General features: G+C 60.1%; 1 protein-coding gene across 1 annotated transcript in view; it reads left to right on the top strand.

Annotated features, from left to right (window-relative positions):
- Positions 1 to 19,448, top strand: part of ADGRB2 (adhesion G protein-coupled receptor B2) — a 36,532-nt gene that overhangs the window by 12,122 nt on the left and 4,962 nt on the right. The window contains 25 exon segments of the mRNA XM_042952549.1: positions 6,813 to 6,896; positions 7,149 to 7,313; positions 8,508 to 8,672; positions 9,300 to 9,464; positions 9,548 to 9,715; positions 9,793 to 9,894; positions 10,054 to 10,160; positions 10,949 to 11,143; positions 11,304 to 11,372; positions 11,450 to 11,558; positions 11,879 to 12,016; positions 12,019 to 12,208; positions 12,537 to 12,642; positions 12,826 to 12,869; positions 13,134 to 13,260; positions 13,747 to 13,850; positions 13,952 to 14,054; positions 14,781 to 14,931; positions 15,118 to 15,187; positions 15,574 to 15,640; positions 15,781 to 15,866; positions 16,162 to 16,260; positions 18,311 to 18,482; positions 18,781 to 18,876; positions 19,253 to 19,292. Coding sequence (XP_042808483.1) covers positions 6,813 to 6,896; positions 7,149 to 7,313; positions 8,508 to 8,672; positions 9,300 to 9,464; positions 9,548 to 9,715; positions 9,793 to 9,894; positions 10,054 to 10,160; positions 10,949 to 11,143; positions 11,304 to 11,372; positions 11,450 to 11,558; positions 11,879 to 12,016; positions 12,019 to 12,208; positions 12,537 to 12,642; positions 12,826 to 12,869; positions 13,134 to 13,260; positions 13,747 to 13,850; positions 13,952 to 14,054; positions 14,781 to 14,931; positions 15,118 to 15,187; positions 15,574 to 15,640; positions 15,781 to 15,866; positions 16,162 to 16,260; positions 18,311 to 18,482; positions 18,781 to 18,876; positions 19,253 to 19,292 — 2,922 coding nt within the window.

The raw sequence follows: 19,448 nt of genomic DNA, 5'->3' as shown, positions 1-19,448 counted from the left end.
AAGAAGGTGATTCTGAGTTGGGTTTTGAGGAGTGAATAGGAATTCACTACCCATGGAATTTTTCTTTACATCGAATCACTTCTAAAATTTAATACATTAGGAAGAAATTTCACATCCTACCTGGAAAAAGAGTATCACTTATCTGAAGCAAAAGATAACAGAAGAAATAGCCCCAGTGAAAACAAAGCGATGTTAGCAAATTCTAGCTAGACGTTCGTCCTTCTTGTCCATTTGTTAGAAAGAGAAATGAGCACGTGCTGGCGGTGTGTGAAAGTCTCAGACTACACAGAGACTTTATCTTGCATGCATTTGCAAGGATTAAAAGTAAGGCAACCATATAATTTATCATCTAAACTGGGACATTTTTGAGGTTTTTAAAGCAGGGGAAGGGGTCCTATTAATTATGTCATGGCAGCAGGCACAAACCCGGTGACCCCAGGCATATTGGCAGGAAGTCACCCTAATTAAAAGAGACCTAGAGGGGTAACTGCCCCAGTCCATGATGCAGGGTTTTTTAAGGGCACATTGGTGAGCCACCCCAACTCATTTCCTGCCACACGCTTTGGGAAACCTGGCAGGAGGAAGCAGCCCGTGCAAGGACATGGAAGTGTGAGCCCCCTTGGTGGCCCAAGGTTCTGACTGCCACCCCCAGACACTGGGACCCCCACCTCCATTGACCAAAGGCCTCAAGCCAGCAAGAAGTTGGGCATCGTGGGAGAGGTGGGATGAGTCAGTTGTGGTCCCCGCTCTCGAGGAGCTCCTGGCTGTGTGGGGGGAGGTGGCAGGGACCCAGCTAGCTCTGTCCAGAGGCTGGGCAGATAGGTCAGCAGCTCGGGGGAGGGAGTCATTGGGGGGGAACTGGCATTCTGGCTGAGTATCTGGTCTCACAGGGATACCCAGTTGCATTGGACTGCAGAGGTAGAGCTTGGAATTTTCAAAAGCCATCTCTCTCTCTGCCCCTGCCCTCCCTCTCCCCCCACCCTGGGTTTTTTTTTTTTTTTTTTTTTTTTTTAGATTTTTTTTTTTTTTTTTTTTTTTTATTTTTTAATATATGAAATTTACTGTCAAATTGGTTTCCATACAACACCCAGTGCTCATCCCAAAAGGTTCCCTCCTCAATACCCATCACCCACCCTGCCCTCCCTCCCACCCCCCATCAACCCTCGGTTTGTTCTCAGTTTTTTTTTTTTTTTTTTTTTTTTTAAGGCACTGTAGGGTTCACGAAGCACTGCTGGGGGTGGGAAGCCATGGAGGGACATGACAGAACCATGTTTCAAGGGGATCTGTTGGTGCCTACTCAGGGCTCCAGGGCCAGCCTCAGGGAGGATGTAGAGAGCCCTGGGAGGGCTGGCTGCTTTGTAAATCCGCACTGCTCTCCCCGTGGAAGTGATGATTATCGTGGTTATTTTTAACATATTCATGACAAAGGAGGCTGAGGGGGCTGGACTGTGTGGAGTTTGGGGGGCAGGGTCTGCAGAGCATGGTGGAGCAGGTGCCTACCGTCCTGCTCAGATGGCAGAGAGCCCCTGTGCCCACCCAGCCTGCCGGTGCAAGGGGGGAACAAGAGTGGCCCCTGGGTGATTGGGGTGGAGGAACCCTCAGGGATATCTGGCTCATGTCTGCTGAATGCCTGTCTTGTGTCTGGCTGCTCAGAGCTGGGCCCTCTGTGCAAGAGGAGTGAGGGAGATTGAGACCCTCCCTTAGTGCCCACAAGAGGGATGAGCCTAGGTTACTCTCAGCCGCAGTGGAAGACAATCTAGGGTCTCAGCCACAGGAGAAGGGGCCAGCATACCAAAACCCCTGTGTGGTCAGCCTGGGAAGGCTTCCTGGAGGAGGCAGTATTTGACATGGAGAAGATTTTGGCAGATGGAGGTAGAGGAGGGCATTCCAAGGGGGAGGGAACACCAATCTCAGGGAGGAAAGCAGGTGGATAACAAGAGAGGGGGGCAGTCCCTTTGCACAGAGAGCTTATTGTATTCCAGGCGGTCCATATCTCTTGTTTCATTTAATTCTGAACCTGTGGTAGGACGTGTCCTCTTTATTTTCAGTTGAAGATTTTTAAGCTCAGAGAGGTGAGGCGACTTGCCCAAGGGCACACAGCAAGACTGGCAGAATTGAGAATCAAATCTGCTTCTGTCTCTGGTTCTCTAATCCGTGTCCTTCCCACTGGTCCACATGACCTTGCAGTGTGCTTGGCTGCCTGGTGGGGAGAGGAAAACAGGACTGGACATGGCATCAGAGGCCGGCACATGCCAGGCTCAGAGGCTTACACTGGTAGCAGTGGGGAGCCACTGAAGGTTCCTCAGCAGGGGAGTTCGTGCGCTTTGCGCTGGGCTCCCAGAGGATCACTTTGGAGGCTGCAGAAGAGAATCAGGCTCACCTGGGGCGGGGGGGGAGTGGGGGAGTGGATGTGCAAAGGAACAATAAGAAGGTGGTGTGAACACAGGATAACAGTAGCAAGTGTGAGGGGCTTTGGCGGGACGAGGGAGTGACTCAGGGTCCTATGGGAATTAAGAAAGCCATCTCTCAGGAGGCTCCACCTGCATTTTGTTAGAGCCAGCGCAGCTCAGTAGAAAGAGCACGGGCTCCAGAGGAGTCAGGCAAGCCTGGCTTCGAATGCCACTCAGCCTGTCTCCAGCGTGCGACCCTGGAGCCTCCTTCCTCATCAGTAACATGGGAGAACCCATCCTCATTAGGATTAAACGAGGTGCACGGTGACTGGCAATAGGGGGTTGTGTAGTGAGTGTTACCTCATTCAAAACAAAACGGAACAGTGAGGAGGTCCTCAGGGGTAGAGCAGGGTAGCGTGTCCTGGGGAAGCGGGTCTGTCCACACCAGGGCGGGCTCGCAGGTGGGAAGGCAGATTGCAGAACTTGTGAGGATCCGGGTCCTACAAGCTGCCTTTTCCTGGACCCCTTCTTGTCCTGTTGGCTCAGCTGCCTCTTAGACTCCCCCAGCTGTGGGCCCAGAGCTGGCTGTGGCCTGCCTCATGGCATATGCTGAGCTGAAACATTGTTTGAGTGGGTGACCCCCCTGGTGTTCCTCCCTTTCGGGTAGAACTAGCTTTCACACGTGGGGGAAATAGACTGCTAGCCTCCCTTCTGAGGGAAGTGGGGTGGGGGTACAAGGGAGGGCAGTCAGTGCAGGCTCCTGCTGGGTAGCCTCGGGCTTGTTCCCTCCCCTCTCTGGCCCAGCCCAGGAGGCCTGGAGAGGGACTCAAGAGCTGGGCCTGGGACACGTTCTGATTTTCAAATAGGGTGGATCCTAGAAACCACCTCCATCACCTCTGGTTGTGTCGTGGGGGCTGGCCCGCAAAGCGCTGGTGCACGGTTTGTAGAGGATGTGGGGACCATGGGAAGCAGCGAGGGGGTCAGACTGCTGTCTCGCATGTCCGTGTTTCCTGACTTTACCGGACGCCAGGCTGGTGGATGCCACAGACACGATGATGGTCAAGACGCCAAAGCAGGAACCGGATGACGGGATCCTCAGCTGGATTTGTGATAGGTCGAACAGCATCTGCAGAATGTTTATTAAGAAATGGGTGTCAGGCCTGGGGCTGCTGTAGGTGGAGGGCTGCTGGGCAGAGCCGCTACTCAGGATGACAAGTGCTAATTCCCAGTGACCCCCGTGGGGTGGCAGGGAAAGCTAGGAGCAGTGTGTTCATTGCTGTTTGCTGGTGTTCCTCTGGGCCGGTGTTCACTGGGGTCGGGGAGATGGCGTGCACAGCCTGCCTTCAAAGGGCCAATGGGCACGGGGAGGTTCAGATGGTCGGAAGATGGCATCCTCTGGGACGACGGGGCACACAGAGGAGGGGTCAGCCACTTCTGCCTGAGGAGTGGGGGATGAGGAAGACCCCACAAATGAGAAGCCATGTGAGGTGGATTTTGAAAATCAGGTAGGAGTTTCCCAGGTGAAGGAGGTGATGAACGAGCAGGTGGAGATTTGAGAAGAAGGGGTAATCTTGTCTTAGGCATGCTGAATTTGAGGGCCCCTCGTCAGCAGACCTGTCCAGAAGGCAGGAGGCCACCCAGGAGTGAAGCCCCGAGTGGGGCGCTGGGGGTAATGACTCTGGAGCAGCCACAGAGGGGCTACTTGAACCTTGGGGAGGGGAGTGTGGAGCGAAGTGTGGAGGCCCGATAGGGGAAGGGGCAGGAAGACAGACCAGCCAAGGAGACTGGGACAGAGGAGCCAGACAGGTAGGAGGAAACCTGGAGAGCCAGGGAGGGGAGTGTTTCAAGGCAGGAACAGTCAGCAGGGCCCCGTGCTACCCAGGGGTCAAGTGGGACAAAGCTGCAGAGTGTCCGTAGGATTTAGTGATAAGGAGGGCGTTGATGACTTTGTCAAGAATGGTTTCAGCAGTAAGATGTGGTCAGAAGCCAGACTGCAGTGGATTACCAGGCGAGGTGACATTTGAGCCAGGATGTGAGTGGCAGGTGGGAAACTAGAGCGCCAGCTGTGGACCACTTAGTGCTGGGGAGGAGGAGGCTGAGGGCAGTGGCTGGAGGAGGAAGGAGGTTCAAAGAGGGGCTCCCCCCAGAATGGAGGTCCATTCTTGGGCTGCCGTGAAAAGACAGTGCCGACCAAATGCTGAGCCAGAGGGTTGACGGATGGCTCAAATGGAGCCCTCCTGGAAGTGGCAGGGGGCAGCGGGGAGTAGATGCAGGGCTGGGCCTGGGAATAGATGCAGGGAATTTGGGAGTTGGAGGGGTGGGGCAAGAAGTGTGTGTCGGGGGCGGGGAGGATCCCACGCTGCTTTCTTTATAGAGGAGCTCATTGCAGAGAGAGAGGGGGGCAGAGATGAGCTCAAGGAGAGAGGTCAAGGTCTGGCACAGCCAGCCAAGGTGGGGAGTGGGGGAGCCGGGGAGTGCTGCCGAGAAGCCCCGGGCGCCCAGTGGATACGCAGCCCTGAGTCTGTAGTGGTGCCAGTTGGCACAGCTGTGGATTTCTTCAGCAGCCTGGGGGTGGGCGTGGAGAAGGCGGCTTGTCACAAGGCTCCGGGGCTGGGGACTGGCTGAGCGGGTGGGGTGGAGGGCTGGGTGAGGGGATTCAGGAGTCGGCAGGCACGGCACCAGCACCTTCTCTGCGGTCCCGATAGAGTCAGGGACCTGACAGAGGCAGATGCTATTTGAAGGAGGCCCAGGGGCCTGAAGGGTGGCAGGGGAGGGTGCAGAAGAGGTGCAGGTTGTGAGGGGAGGGGGGATGGTAAAAGTAAACCCACAGTTCCTGCTTTCTGAGCACTCACCACATGCCAAGCAGGGTGCCAAGGGCTTCATGGCCTCCTGTCAGGGAGTCCAAGAGTTAGCCCTCAAGGTAGGGGGTGTTCGAGTCTTGTTCTACAGAGGCGAAAACAGGGGCAGAGAGGCAAAGACACTTGCCCAAGGTCACACAGCTGGTCAGTGGCCGTGTCCCAGTTGGGATCTAGGATTGTTGGACTCCAACGCTCTCCTGGGGATCCAGGTTTGCGAGACGGTGGAGAAGTTTTGGGGAGAACGTAGATTGAGCTCTGGGACCAGTGGCCACAGTGGAGGGAAGGGCCCCAGAGTTGATGAGACCATAAGCTAGGCTGAGTGGCACTTCAGGGCCCCCTGTCTGGCGGGTTTGCTCCAGGTGGCCGTCTTCATGCCTGGTCAGAAAGAGCTTTCTCTTGGACGGACGCAGAGACCGGACTGGGCAGCAGGGGGCAGGAAGAGCACAGTCCTCTCCGGTTCCTTCAAACCCAGAGTGCCTATTAGGTGCTGACCTGGCTTATCAGAAATAGGAGAGGGCCTGGGGTGGAGGGTGGGGGTGGGGGAGAGCAGTCCCTTCTAGTCCGGGGACAGCATGGGCTGAGCCGTGTCCCAGAGGCTATTCCCACCTGCCCAGCAGTCTCTCCACGGGCTGGGTCTTTCCCCTCACACTCGTGTCAGCCCCCATCTAGGCTACCCAGCCTGTGGGAGAGGGCCTGGCTGAGCTCATGTCTGAGCAGCTTTGGAGAATGGGCGTTCCCCACCCCTCCTCCAGCACGGGTGGTGCTTCCAAGGCCTAGACCAGACACATAAATCAGAGTGATGAGCCGAGAGCCCGGTGGGGCTGGGGCCGCAGCAGCAGCGGCCTCTGGGAGCATCAGCTGCTCTCCCAGCTGCAGGGGCAGCGGAGACGACGGTCTGCAGGTTGTAGGCACCCACCCTAGGCCCCTGGGTCTCAGAGGCACCTCATTCTGACCTCCAGGCCACAGTCTAGTGCTGCATGGGGAGCAGATTTCTGGACCTGAGACTCAGCCCCTGGCTTGGCATGAATCGTGTCCCAGAGGCAGGCCTGGGGGGTGGTCTGTTCATCAGCCTTAGGAGTCCGTCCTGTGAAGGCAAAGAGCCTGGGCTTCAGGCTCACCAAGCTGTGTGGCCTTGGACAAGTCACTTTTCCTCTCTGGTCCTCAGTGTCTTCATCTTTAAACAGAGACGTTGGTCCCTACCTCCCAGAGGAGGATTAAAGGAGATAGGTATGGAGAGCACGTGGGCACAGAAGCCTCCCGGAGCTCGTTGATGTGAGCGGCCACTCCTCTTCAGTCTCCCCCAGGCTGGCTGAGGCAAGAGGAGGAAAAGGAAAAGACGGTTGTGAGGCCGTGGGCAAGTCCTGTGTGGCCTCCTGAGCCTCAGTTTCCTTATCTGTGAAATGGTGGTGGTGGGGCAGAGGCAAGGACTTGAGCCTCACTCAGCATTGCCTGCAGTTGGTTCCAGGCCCTCAGGCTGAGGGCGAGCAAGGCTGCCCTCTCTGCGCCACTCTGGCAGGACAGAGCTGGCCTTGGCTGAGCCCCTGCCACCACCTCCGTGTTCCAGGTGAGGAGCCGGAAGAGGAACCGAAGGTGAAAACCCAGTGGCCAAGGTCTGCAGATGAGCCTGGGCTATACATGGCGCAGACAGGTAACCCGGGCCCGCCTCCCTTCCTCTGTGGCGGGGGCCCGACTGTGTGGCGTCTGGTGGCATGTGTGCTTGGCGTGTGCCCGTCTGTGTCTATGTCCTAGAGCTCAGTCACATCTCTGCCACGTGAGGCCTGTGGGCAGGGCTGGGTGGCCTCCTTAAGAGCCTGTCACTTGGGGTCAGGGTAGGAGGATCCCTATGAGGCTGAGTGCTTGGGAGGTGCCCCCTGCCGCCGACGCTGTCCCTCTCTCGTAGGCGACCCGGCGGCTGAGGAGTGGTCCCCGTGGAGCGTGTGTTCCCTGACGTGTGGGCAGGGTCTGCAGGTGCGGACCCGCTCCTGTGTGTCCTCCCCCTATGGGACCCTGTGCAGCGGGCCCCTGCGGGAGACCCGGCCCTGCAACAATTCGGCCACCTGCCCAGGTATGCCCACCCTCCCGCCTGGTCTGCCTGCAGGGTTAGGTCCTGCCTGGGACACGGGCAGGTTCAGTTTCCAAAGATGGTTGGTTGCCTCCTTTTTTCATTCATCCAACTTGACTGTCCCCCACACTGTGCCTAGCCCCACACAGGGCACTGGGGACACAGATGAATCAGACCAGGGTCCACAGCAGCGGGCTCGGTTCTGGGCCCACCACTCCCCTGTTGCCTACGTCCTGGTAATCAAGGCTCATCTTTTTACCCTCAGCGCCCTCTGTATTCCCTTTGCTCTGGCCATACCAGCGCCTCATGCACTTTCCCACCTCCCTGCATTTGCTTATTCTTATCCTGTCCACCCCCCACCCCTCCACCTTGGCTGTTACAATTCAGTCTGACCTTCAAGGTCTAAGACCAATGCCAATGCCACTTTTTTTTTTTTTTTTTAAATGAAACCTTGCCTGACCGTTCCCTCCCTCCTCTGACTCCCCATCCCAGTCCCCAAAGAGCCTCCTCAGTCCAGCATGGAGTGTTGAGAATGTGCATGTGCCTGCCTGGGACAGGTGGTCCACCATGGTGGGGGGCCAGCTTCAGCCAGTCCTGCTCCTCCGGCCCTGAGAGAGTGAAGTGGTGCCTAGGCCATAACCAGCTCCTGGCTGTGGATTTAGAGCAAGGCTACATGGGAAGGGGTCTTGGTACCTGGGGGTGTGGCAAGAGCTTGCACAGGGCTGGGGCAAAGCTGTGTTCCAGAGTGTGAGCTCTCTGTGTCAGTGTCCATGTAGAGGTTCGTGTCTCTTTGTGTGTCCATGCGCTTGGGGTGGGGAGGGGCGCTTCTCCTGCCCCAGGCCTGCCATGTTGGATTCTTGCTTCGGGTCTGGGGATGGGGAGGGCTGAAGGGAGGGGGGATGGGCTGGGGCAAATCTTGAGTCCTTTCCTGGGCTTTCCCTGTGCTCCCAGGAGAGGAGGAGCCCTGGCTCCCCTCCCGGGTGGGTCCTAGTCTCCCTATCCTGGTGGCCACAGGAGGCATCCTGTGCGAGTTGGGACTAGACTCCTGTGTCTTCCCCCAAGGGGTGGAGTCCTGGGGCCCAGTGCAGAGCCAATGAGGAGCGGTAGCAGAGCTGCCGGAGCTCCTGATTGGTGGGCGGATGGGCAGTGGGCGGGGCCAGGGTGCCGCCCTGCCACCGGCCACGTGCTTCCTTGCAGTGCACGGCGTGTGGGAGGAGTGGGGGTCCTGGAGCCTGTGCTCCCGCAGCTGCGGGCGGGGGTCCCGGAGCCGGATGCGGACCTGCGTGCCCCCCCAGCACGGCGGCAAAGCCTGCGAGGGTCCCGAGCTGCAGACTAAGCTCTGCAGTATGGCGGCCTGCCCGGGTCAGTAGCGCCCGTGGGCTTCCAGGCGGGCGCTGCCCAGCCGGGTGGGGGTTGGGAGACCCAGGGGAGGTAGTCAGGTCCAGTGCCCTGACCCTGGGGGCCCACGAACTTTAACCAAGCGTGGGGGGTGGGGGGGACTGGCGAAGTGTACCTGCCGGCGTGGGAGGTGATGTGGCCCCGCCCAGACTTGGAGTTGGCACACTGCAGGTCCATCAAAAGAAGACTGCCCCTTCCCCTAAGCCCTGGAATACCCTTGCTGTCCGTTGCCCTTGGGTGCTCATGGCCAGCTGGGCTGTGAGGGGACATAGATCTGGGCTTAAGCGTGGGCAAAAATCCAAAGGTGCCCCTGGGGCCCATTTCCCTAACCAAAAGAGAGCATGTGCCACCTCGGGGCTGAGTGTGGAGAGGTATCCTGTGTTCCTGGAGCTGGTGGCAGGCAGGCAGGCCCAGGCCCAGGCACCACCTGCTCGCTACAGCCCCCCCCCTTCATCCACCCCTCTCCAGTGGGTCTGGCCTGGCTCAAGTCTGAATGCCTGGCAGGCTCTGCCATCTCCCTGCGGTGCTCTGCCCCCACGAGACCTCACACCTCTTGCTCAATGGCCACCCCTGCTTGTGTCTCCCATGCAGTGGAAGGCCAGTGGCTAGAATGGGGTCCCTGGGGCCCATGCTCCACATCCTGTGCCAACGGGACCCAGCAGCGCAGCCGGAAGTGCAGTGTGGCGGGGCCGGCCTGGGCCACGTGCACAGGTGCCCTCACGGACACCCGCGAGTGCAGCAACCTTGAGTGCCCGGGTGAGTGCTCGGCACACGGGTGGCAGGTGGCAGCCCTGGCCCTGGGGGCACTCGGGGCCACTCACGCCCCGCTTCTCCTGCAGCCACAGATGGCAAGTGGGGGCCGTGGAACGCGTGGAGCCTGTGCTCCAAGACGTGTGACACGGGCTGGCAGCGCCGCTTCCGCATGTGCCAGGCCACGGGTGCGCAGGGCTACCCCTGCGAGGGCACTGGAGAGGAGGTGAAGCCTTGCAGCGAGAAGAGGTGTCCAGGTATCGGCGGCAGGACCCTGGGGGTTGAGGGACACGCCCGTGGGGACTGGCTGAGCCCCTCCACTGTCCCCCTGCAGCCTTCCATGAGATGTGCAGGGACGAGTACGTGATGCTGATGACGTGGAAGAAGGCGGCTGCTGGCGAGATCATCTACAACAAGTGCCCCCCCAACGCCTCAGGTGAGGGGGGGAGGTGGCTCTCCCCTCGGGCCCCACCCCTGCCATTCTTGCCGTCTCCGCTCCGGGCCCCCAGCCTGTTGGAGCCTCCAGCCTGAGGCGCGGAGTGAAGTGGATGAGCGCCGGGCCCCACACCCAGCCCTGTGTCCTGTCTGCCTGCAGGGTCTGCCAGCCGCCGCTGTCTCCTCAGTGCCCAGGGCGTGGCATACTGGGGTCTGCCCAGCTTCGCCCGCTGCATCTCCCACGAGTACCGCTACCTGTACCTGTCAGTGAGTGTGCCCTGCCGGGCTGGGGCGACCCAGGATCTGTCCCAGACTCTGGGAGGGGGTGGGGGAGCTCGTTTCTTGCTCTTGCCCATGTGCCTTGGCATACGTCTGCTGTGCCCACTTCTGCCTGGCTGCGCCTCTCTGTGTCTGGCAGGCTCCTATTCATACCTCAAGACCTGACTCTCAAGTGTCTCTCCTTATTCCTGGTGCCTATTTCTGTGCTCCTGTTGTCCCCTGAGCTTCCCAAAGTCATTAGGTGTTGTGGATGCTCATCGAGATGTCTGTGTCCTGTTAAGACTATGCGCTCCTTAAAGGCAGGGACAAAGTCGAATTGATTTCTGTGACCCCAGTGCCCCACCCAGGGCCTGTCATGGGGTAAGAATGTTGGCAGTGAACGTGGCCTGTGTTCGTCTGGCTGTAATTGGTACTTGCGTGTGTGCACTTGGAGCTTGTATTTGGAAGGGAGAGTGAGAGAGTGCATTACGCTCCAGAGTGGGCATGACCCCTCTGGGATGGGGAGGTGCCTTGTCCCTGTGCCGTGCTTGTCATCTTTTATATGTACATCTGAGCACCTTCCTCCTCTAGCTGTTTCTATTTCAGTCTTTTTAAAGTATCTTTAGGTCTTTTTCTTGGACTCTGTCTCCTATGAGCCCCTTTGAGCATCTCTCTCTGACCTTTTCAGCCTCCCCCTCCCTCTGGATGCAAGCAGAGGGTGGACTGGAGTGGGATGGGCCAGCGGCCGGTCCCAGCTCCTGACACTCTGGTGACAGCAGCCTGCCTGTCCCCTGCAGCTTCGGGAGCACCTGGCCAAGGGGCAGCGCATGCTGGCGGGCGAGGGCATGTCACAGGTCGTGCGCAGCCTGCAGGAGCTGCTGGCCCGGCGCACTTACTACAGTGGGGACCTGCTCTTCTCCGTGGACATTCTAAGGAATGTCACTGACACCTTCAAGAGGGCCACCTACGTGCCCTCGGCTGATGATGTGCAGGTACTGCCCTGCCCCGCCAGAAGGAAGGAGGGCACCCTAGACTGAAGCAGGAGGTTGGGCCCCTGTGGCAGAGTCTGCTGGGGGTAGCACCTGTGGCTCTGATGGGGAAGCTTCCGTCCCTGGGGCTGGGACCTCCTGACACCCACTGCTCTTGCCCCAGCGCTTCTTCCAGGTGGTGAGCTTCATGGTGGATGCGGAGAACAAGGACAAGTGGGATGATGCTCAGCAGGTGAGGGGCTGGGCTTCCAGGCTTTGCCCCCCATGACCCACCCCTGCCTCGGACCCTTATACACTCTCTGTCTCCAGGTGTCCCCTGGCTCTGTGCACCTGCTTCGTGTCGTGGAGGACTTCATTCACCTGGTGGGCGATGCCCTCAAGGCCTTCCAGAGCTCTCTGATTGTCACAGACAACTTGGGTACAGGAGGCAGGCTAGGGAGGCGGGGCTGGACATGGCAGAACCCAGGCTGCTGTGGGAGTGGGGTGGTTTCTGAGGGCTCCTCCTATTTTTCTCTCTCTCTGGGGCCTGTAGTTCCCTCGTTTAACCCCTTCTTTGTATCTCTCTCTGTGTCTTCTCCTCCTCCACCTCTGTGTTGTTTCTGTGTGTATGTGTGCCCCACCTGTGTGTTTGTACCAACCTCGATATCTGCGTCCTGGTGTCTGTCTCTTCTGTATCGGCTTCTTCCCCTGTGACTCTCCCCTCTGCCTCTGTCCCTCTGTCTCGGGCACGGGTTGCAGTGATCAGCATTCAGCGGGAACCAGTCTCCGCCGTGTCCAGTGACATCACATTCCCCATGCGCGGCCGCAGGGGCATGAAGGACTGGGTGCGACATTCAGAGGACCGCCTCTTCCTACCCAAGGAGGTGCTCAGCCTCTCCTCCCCGGGAAGCCAGGGGCATCTGGCACCTCGGGCAACCCTGGCAAGGGGAGGGGCCCGGGAACCGTGCCCCCTGGCCCAGGCCACTCCCACCAGCGCCTCCTGCCGGCAGACCCTGAGGAGTCCTCCTCCTACTTTGTGATCGGTGCTGTGCTCTACCGCACGCTCGGCCTCATCCTGCCACCTCCCAGGTGAGTCCCCAGGAGGGGTGCGTGGGGCCGCCCAGGTGAGACCAAGAGGACTGAGGCTGTGCTGGTCACAGGGAGCTCCTTCTGCAGCCTCCTGCGGCCTTGGGCACCCTTGTCTGACTCTGGACATAGGTGCCTCTCAAAGATGTCTGTGCGGCTCCCAGAGGCTAAGCTGCGGACCTCACCTGAAGTCCTGGGCCCCATGGGACTCTTGGCCTTTAATTGGTCTTGGCTCCCTGATAGCCCCCTACCACTGATCCAGAGCACCTTTGAGGTCCCAGACTGGGTCTGGGCAGCGGTGGTAGGAGCTGACCTCAGTACCCGTCCCCAGGCCCCCGCTGGCCGTCACATCCAGGGTGATGACAGTGACTGTGCGGCCCCCCACCCAGCCACCAGCTGAGCCCCTTATCACAGTGGAGCTCTCCTACATCATCAACGTGAGTTGGGGCCCAGACAGGAACCCTGGGGATACCCCAACGTGAGCAACCAAAGGCTTGTCTGATGGGGAGGCGGTCTGCCCCGATAGTGGGTCCCGTGTGGGGCCTGCCACGGCAGGATGGGTAGCTGTCCTGGTGGTGAGCTCCCCACCCCACACCACACTCGTGACTTCTGTTCCCCAGGGCACCACGGACCCCCACTGCGCCAGTTGGGACTACTCCAGAGCGTGAGTGGGGCGGGGGCGCAGTGTGGTGGGGGTACAGCCCTAGCACTTCTCTGTCAGGAGGGCTGTCTTAACCTGGAAGGACAAAACGTTCCTCAGGGCCATCCTCGGGCTCGAGGCGTCAAGGGCACATCCCGGGGCGCCCCAGCCACTTGCCTCTCGGGTGTGGTCTTGCTCTGATTTCACTCGTCCTGGGGCAGTGGCCAGCGCTGGGAGTGGGGCCACGGAGTTGGGCTGGGTATCACTCCACCTCTTCCCTCACCCAAGAGATGCCAGCTCAGGGGACTGGGACACTGAGAGCTGCCAGACCCTGGAGACCCAGGCAGCCCACACCCGCTGCCAGTGCCAGCATCTGTCCACGTTTGCTGTGCTGGCCCAGCCGCCCAAGGACCTGGTGAGCGGGAGGGAAGCGCCTGGGCCTGGGGAGGGAGGGCTGCTCCCGGGTTGCCAGTGGCCATCTGTGACGGTGTTGGCAGAGACCTGGGTGATCCCGTACGTGCATCTGAGCAGGTGCACTTGTGGGATCGCGCCATGGAAGTCTGTGCCGCTGGGATGGTGCTCGCGGGGATGACGTACCTGGGGATGTGTGGCGGTGGCAGTCGTGTGCGTGTACACGTGCGTGTGTGGTTGTGTGTAGAGAAGCATGGGTGACTGAGCATAAATACACACCCACGTGTGTGACTGGGTCTGCCCTGTGCACACGTGGATACAGCAGCGAGTTCCTTCCCTGTGAGTGTGAGGAAGGTGCAGGTGCCAGTCTGGGCTAGACAGGGAGTGGGGAGGAGGAGGGGAGGGGAGGGAGGGGAGGGGGGAGAGGGGAGGGCCCCCCCACAGCTGCCTCTCCTGGTGACCCGGTACACCACCGGCTCATCTTCCCTAGACCCTGGAGCTGGCAGGCTCCCCCTCGGTCCCCCTCGTGATCGGCTGTGCTGTGTCCTGCATGGCGCTGCTCACCCTTCTTGCTATCTACGCGGCCTTCTGGAGGTAGGTGGGACGCCGGGCAGGCTGGGGCAGGAGGTGGCCGGCCACCCCGGGTTGAGGGGGGCCAGCTAGCGCCTCTGTTCCTGCCCGCCGTGCCCTCTCAGGTTCATAAAATCCGAGCGCTCCATCATCTTGTTGAACTTCTGCCTGTCCATCCTGGCGTCCAATGTCCTGATCCTCGTGGGCCAGTCACGGGTGCTGAGCAAGGCAGGTGCAGGTGGCGGGCGCCAGGGTGAGAGTGGAGTGAACGAGCGTTTGCAGGTGCCAGCGCGCGTGTTTGCACATACCTGCCCAAGTGACGGGTGTTCGTATCCCTCAGAGCCGTGCGTTGGGGGTGTGTATGTGTGTGTGTGTGGGGGGGGAAGTAGCGTGTGTGAGTGGAGTGGACGTGATGGCGTTGGAGAGGGGTGTGTGTGCACTTGAGTGGTGAACGTGTGCATCTGTGAACACGTACGTGAGCTGGGCACATGTGTCAGGCAGGTGGCATCTGTGGAGCCTGGGCCTCCCCGTGTCTGTGAGAGCCCAAGTGAGGCCTCTTGTGCCACCTGCCTACGGATGACCCGTGCCGGCTGTCCTTTAGGCCCCCTTGGCTTTCTCTGTGGTGCCAGCACCGCGAGTGCCAGGCGTGGGGCCCGCCGGACCATGATGTGGCAGGTGCTCCTGTCTTTCCCCCAGCCCCCACCCCCGCCAGCCCCGTCTGCACGTGGGTGGGCTGCCTGCCCGCCTCCCGGATGTCGAGTTCTGTGTGCGTGTCACTGGGCCTGTGTCGTGCCGTGTGTGGGTACATAAAGGCGGGGGTGCCTGACAGGGCTCTGTGGGGGGCCGCGCTCGGGTGGGCGGCCATGGCCGCGCCCAGCAGCGGGTGTGGGAAGCCTGGCCCCACCCACCCCGGTGCCTGCTCAGGGCCACTCCCTCCAATCCCTCTCTCTGCAGGGTGTATGCACCATGACTGCCGCCTTCTTGCACTTTTTCTTCCTCTCTTCCTTTTGCTGGGTGCTCACTGAGGCCTGGCAGTCCTACCTGGCTGTCATCGGACGGATGCGTACCCGCCTCGTTCGCAAACGCTTCCTCTGCCTGGGCTGGGGTGAGCAGGGCCCGTGCCGGACTCTGTCACTGGGCCTTGGGAGCAGGGGAAGGAGGATAGGGTCAGCTTTGGCCCTGGCCCCACTGTCTGGGCCAGGGGCCAGCCGCGCTGGGTCTGGGAGGAGAGGGGACATTGAGGACTGACAGCCATCTCACTGTGGCCACCCCCCCCCCCCACCTCCTCCAGGTCTGCCAGCCCTGGTGGTGGCTGTGTCTGTCGGCTTTACTCGCACCAAAGGATACGGTACATCCAGCTAGTACGTTGGCCTCCCTTGGTGGGCAGCGGGGGTTACTGGACCTGTTAGGGCATCAGACTGGCCATTGGGCCTTCTCAGGCCCATGCCTGTAGTGCTTTGGGCAAATTCTTCCCTGTCTCCAAGCCTCTGTTTCCCTGACTGTAAAAGCACGTGCTGGGATTGGAGGTAATCTCTAAAAACTAGCTCACGGATCAGCCTTTGATCCCCACGGTGGGCTGGGGCTGGGTCTTTGTTAGAGGGGAAACTGAAGCTGAGCAGGAGCCCAGGGCTCACTGTAACCCAGCTGGAGGCCCTGCCCCATCGGCAGTCCAGGGGACACCGAGCGGTGGTGTTCAAGGGGCAGGCCTCCCGGGTGTCTGATGCCCCCTCTTTTCCCTCCACCCCAGCTGCTGGCTCTCCCTGGAGGGCGGCCTGCTCTATGCCTTTGTGGGCCCCGCAGCCGTCATTGTCCTGGTATGTGCCCCTTTAGCATCCTGGGAGGGATGTGGCCACAGGGGCTCTACCATCTCCCTGTACCCTAGCTCCCAGTTGGGGGTTTCCCTGCCAGGCGGGCGCCTGTTGATCCTGTGTCCCCCTGCCCGCTGGGCCCCCAGGTGAATATGCTCATTGGGATCATCGTCTTCAACAAACTCATGGCACGTGATGGCATCTCGGACAAGTCCAAGAAGCAGAGGGCCGGGTAAGCGGGCTGTGACTTGGCCTTGTAGGAAAAGGTCCAGGGAGGGAGGGCCGGGCCTCTTGGAGACTCAGGGCTTGACGATGCCAACCGGGGCTCCCTGACCTTGGTGCATCAAGGGTGCAGGCAAGGTGGGCACCCGGAGTGCTCTGCTGCAGCCCCTCGCCCACCCTAACCCACCTCTTTCTCTCTCGTCTGCCCTCCCCCTCCCCCCCCCCACTTGGGGCTCATGCTGCCCCATCTCCTCCCGCTTCCCATGTGTCTCCCCCCCCTCTCCCGTGTCTGTGCCGCCCCCGAGGTCGGAGCGGTGCCCCTGGGCCAGCCTGCTCCTCCCCTGCTCAGCGTGCGGAGCGGTCCCCAGCCCCCTGCTCAGCTCAGCCTCGGCCAGGAACGCCATGTTAGTTGTGCCCCCCGGGGGGCGGGGTGGGGGCGGGCGGGGGCAAAAGAATGGGGGGCAGTGCCCATGGTTGGGGGGAGGAGGGAATCAGCCCAGCGCCCCGGAAAGCTTGCCCTGCCCTGCCGACTTCCACACACTCTCAAGGGCTTGGCATCGACGTTGGCAAAGGGCAACGGGGAGTGAATGTCTGTGCCTCTGGGAAAATGCTGGGTTCCTGTGCCCACCCCTTGCTCCCACCCCTGCCCCCACTCCCAGCTTATGTTTTATCCAGGCACAGCTGCGGAGCCCTCCTTACACTCCCAACCTACAGAGGCTCTTAGAATGTGAGGCCCTTAGAATTTGTGAGCCCATAGAACCTTAGAGCGATAGAATCTTAGAATAAGACAATCACAAGCTAAGAATGTTAGAATGAGTGAATCATAGTCTTATCATTTGTCATAGAATCTGAGATTTAGAATTTCAGAGGCATTGAATCTCACAATCAATTGGGGGGCAGAGAATCTTAGAGAATTATTTCGAGGAGATACCTCTGGAAGGTGACAATCTTAAAATCGCAGCCATGCGCGAGTAGGATGAATGAATGAATCTATAGGAGCCTGGGGCCCAGCCTCCCACCCAGGGCCAGAAATCCATCTGAGCCTCCCTGACCAGTGGGGGTCCAGCTTTATCTTACACACCTCTAGGGTCAGGAGGCTCACCGCCTCTGGAGGCGGCTGGCACCATCTCTGGGAAGCTGTGCATCGTAGAAAGCTCCCTCTCGCTCAGGCTGCCATCTGCCTCTCTGACCCAGTCTCTCAGAACTAGCGGTTAAAGGCTGGGGCTCTAGAGGCAGCCAAGCTGGGTTTGCATCCCAGCTCTGTCTCTCTCTCCTAGTTGGGCACACTCCAGTTTCCTCATCTGTAAATTGGGATAATAATCCCCATGCCTGTTTATTGGAGTTGTTTTGATCACAGTGCGAACTAATGTATGTAAATTGTTCAGTGTAGGGCCTGGCAGAGGATTGGTGGCTAATCAATGGTAGCTCTTATGACTGTGATTAGGCCCTTTCGGAGTCTTGGCTCTGCCTCCGGGGGCTGTGGAGACCACTGGGCCCGCCCCCTGCCAGGCTGAATAGCCCTGAACTTCTCTTCCTAGGACAGGTCTTGGCCCCCTGCCCATCTTTCTGCCTGGTGCAGAGCTGTTCCCACCGCTGCCTGACTCTCCAACCCAGGTGTTCACGAGGCAGAGTAGGCTGGGCGTGGCAAGCCTGCCCCACTGTGCCCATGTGGGCAGTAGCCAGGGAGGGCGGGCTGGCTCCTGTGCCTGGATGCCAGGGCCCCATCTGCCTTTTCCCACCCTGGACAAGGAGGTGGCGGATGTGTGGGTTTGGTCATGACCCCAGCTTGTACGGCCAGCCCCAGCTGTAATCTTTCTGCCCAGGGCTCTGAGAAGCCTCTGGGAGCCTGGCACCGCCTCCTTGGGGACCTGAGAGGGAAGAGCCTGTGCTTCACTGGGCCGGACCCCATCCCCAAAGATCTGCGCTCTGACGTCCTCCATGCGCTCGCGCTGTTGAATCTTTCTGTGTGTCTGCTTATTCCACGCTCTCTCTCCCTGGCCGCTGTTTCTCCTCGTCTAGCCTCCTGCCTCCTCTCCTGGAATCTCGGGGGGGTGCAGCCCAGGCCCGTGATTCCGTGCAGACTGGGGCTGAAACTCACAGCATCTGCGTCTGCCTCCCTCTTCCTTTTCTCTCCCACCGGCTCTTTCCACCTTCCCCGTCTCTGTCCCCTGATGCTGCCTCTGACTGTGGCTCAGGTCCACTGTGTCAGCCCCTTCCACCTCTCCTGGTCCCTGCTCTGGCCCCCACCGTTCTCTGCCTCTGTCTCTGTTCTCTGTTTCTCTGCCTCGGGCTCCTCAGCCTCTGTCTGCTTGGGGACATCGCTGAGGTCTTAGAGTTTGGGGCCCTGCCAGTCTTGGGCAGCTTAAGGACCCCAGGCCGAGTGGAGGCCTGGACTCAGCCCCCCACACCGTCCCTGGAGCGTCACCCTGATGGACCCTCTGCTGCTGTCCTCAGGGCCTCGCTCTGGAGCTCCTGCGTGGTGCTGCCCCTGCTGGCGCTCACCTGGATGTCAGCCGTCCTGGCCATGACAGACCGCCGCTCAGTCCTCTTCCAGGCTCTCTTCGCTGTCTTCAACTCGGCGCAGGGCTTTGTCATCACTGCTGTGCACTGCTTCCTGCGCCGAGAGGTGGGGCTGGGCGTCTCCTGCCCCCTCCCATCCACCTCACCTGTGCAGACTGGGAGGATCCAAGCCCCAACCGGGCCCCCAGCTGGGCAGCCCTTGGTATTAGAAGCTGGTAGCCTGGGACAGCCTTGTCCTTGGACTCCTGGCCTCCCAGGGCTCCTTCTCCCCTCTGACCTTCCCCTACACTGGATGCGCCTCTTTCCTTCCATACCCGCCTGGGCGCCTGGGGTGGGAGGCACAGCCAGCTGTGGCCAGGGGCCCTGTGGTGGCCTCAGGCCCAGCAGACACCCGCTGCCCCCAGGTCCAGGACGTGGTGAAGTGCCAGATGGGTGTGTGCCGGGCCGATGAGAGTGAAGACTCGCCCGACTCATGTAAGAATGGACAGCTGCAGATCCTGGTGAGTGAGGTGGCCTAGGCAGGGTGAGGGTGGGTTCTGAGTGTGCTCCCCACCCCTCCCCCGTCCCCCCGCCCCACGCTCATCTTCCCCATCCGTGGAGGGGATGGGAGACAGGGAGGGGACCGAGATTGGGTTTGATTCAGGCCCAGCCACTGACCGCTTGGTGGCATTGGGCAAGTCTTTTCCCCTTTCGGTTTTCCCACCTATCTGGCGAGGCTGGGGGGGAAGACTATGTCTCAGGCTCTTCTGGGCTCTGTTGGGCAGTGTGCCAAGGGCAGCCCCTCTGGGTGGCTAGGGAGGGGCCTGAGCCCCGTCCCCCCACCCTGATACATGGATCCTCTCTCTGCCCACCTGCTCTGTCCCTCTCTGCCTATAGTCAGACTTTGAAAAGGATGTGGATCTGGCTTGTCAGACAGGTGAGTCTGCCGGTGCGGAGCCGAGAACGGCCCCCAGGGGTGGGTAAGAAGGGAGGGCCTCCGGCCCCATCGTGGGAGGCCCTGCTAGCAGTCTGGTCGTGCTGTTTAGCTGTAGAGTCCGACAGCCCTAAGTTGGAGTCAAGGTTGTGAACACCA

This window comes from Panthera leo, chromosome C1, assembly GCF_018350215.1.
Source record: "Panthera leo isolate Ple1 chromosome C1, P.leo_Ple1_pat1.1, whole genome shotgun sequence".
Lineage (NCBI taxonomy): Eukaryota > Metazoa > Chordata > Mammalia > Carnivora > Felidae > Panthera > Panthera leo.
This window is presented reverse-complemented; position numbering and strand designations above follow the sequence as displayed.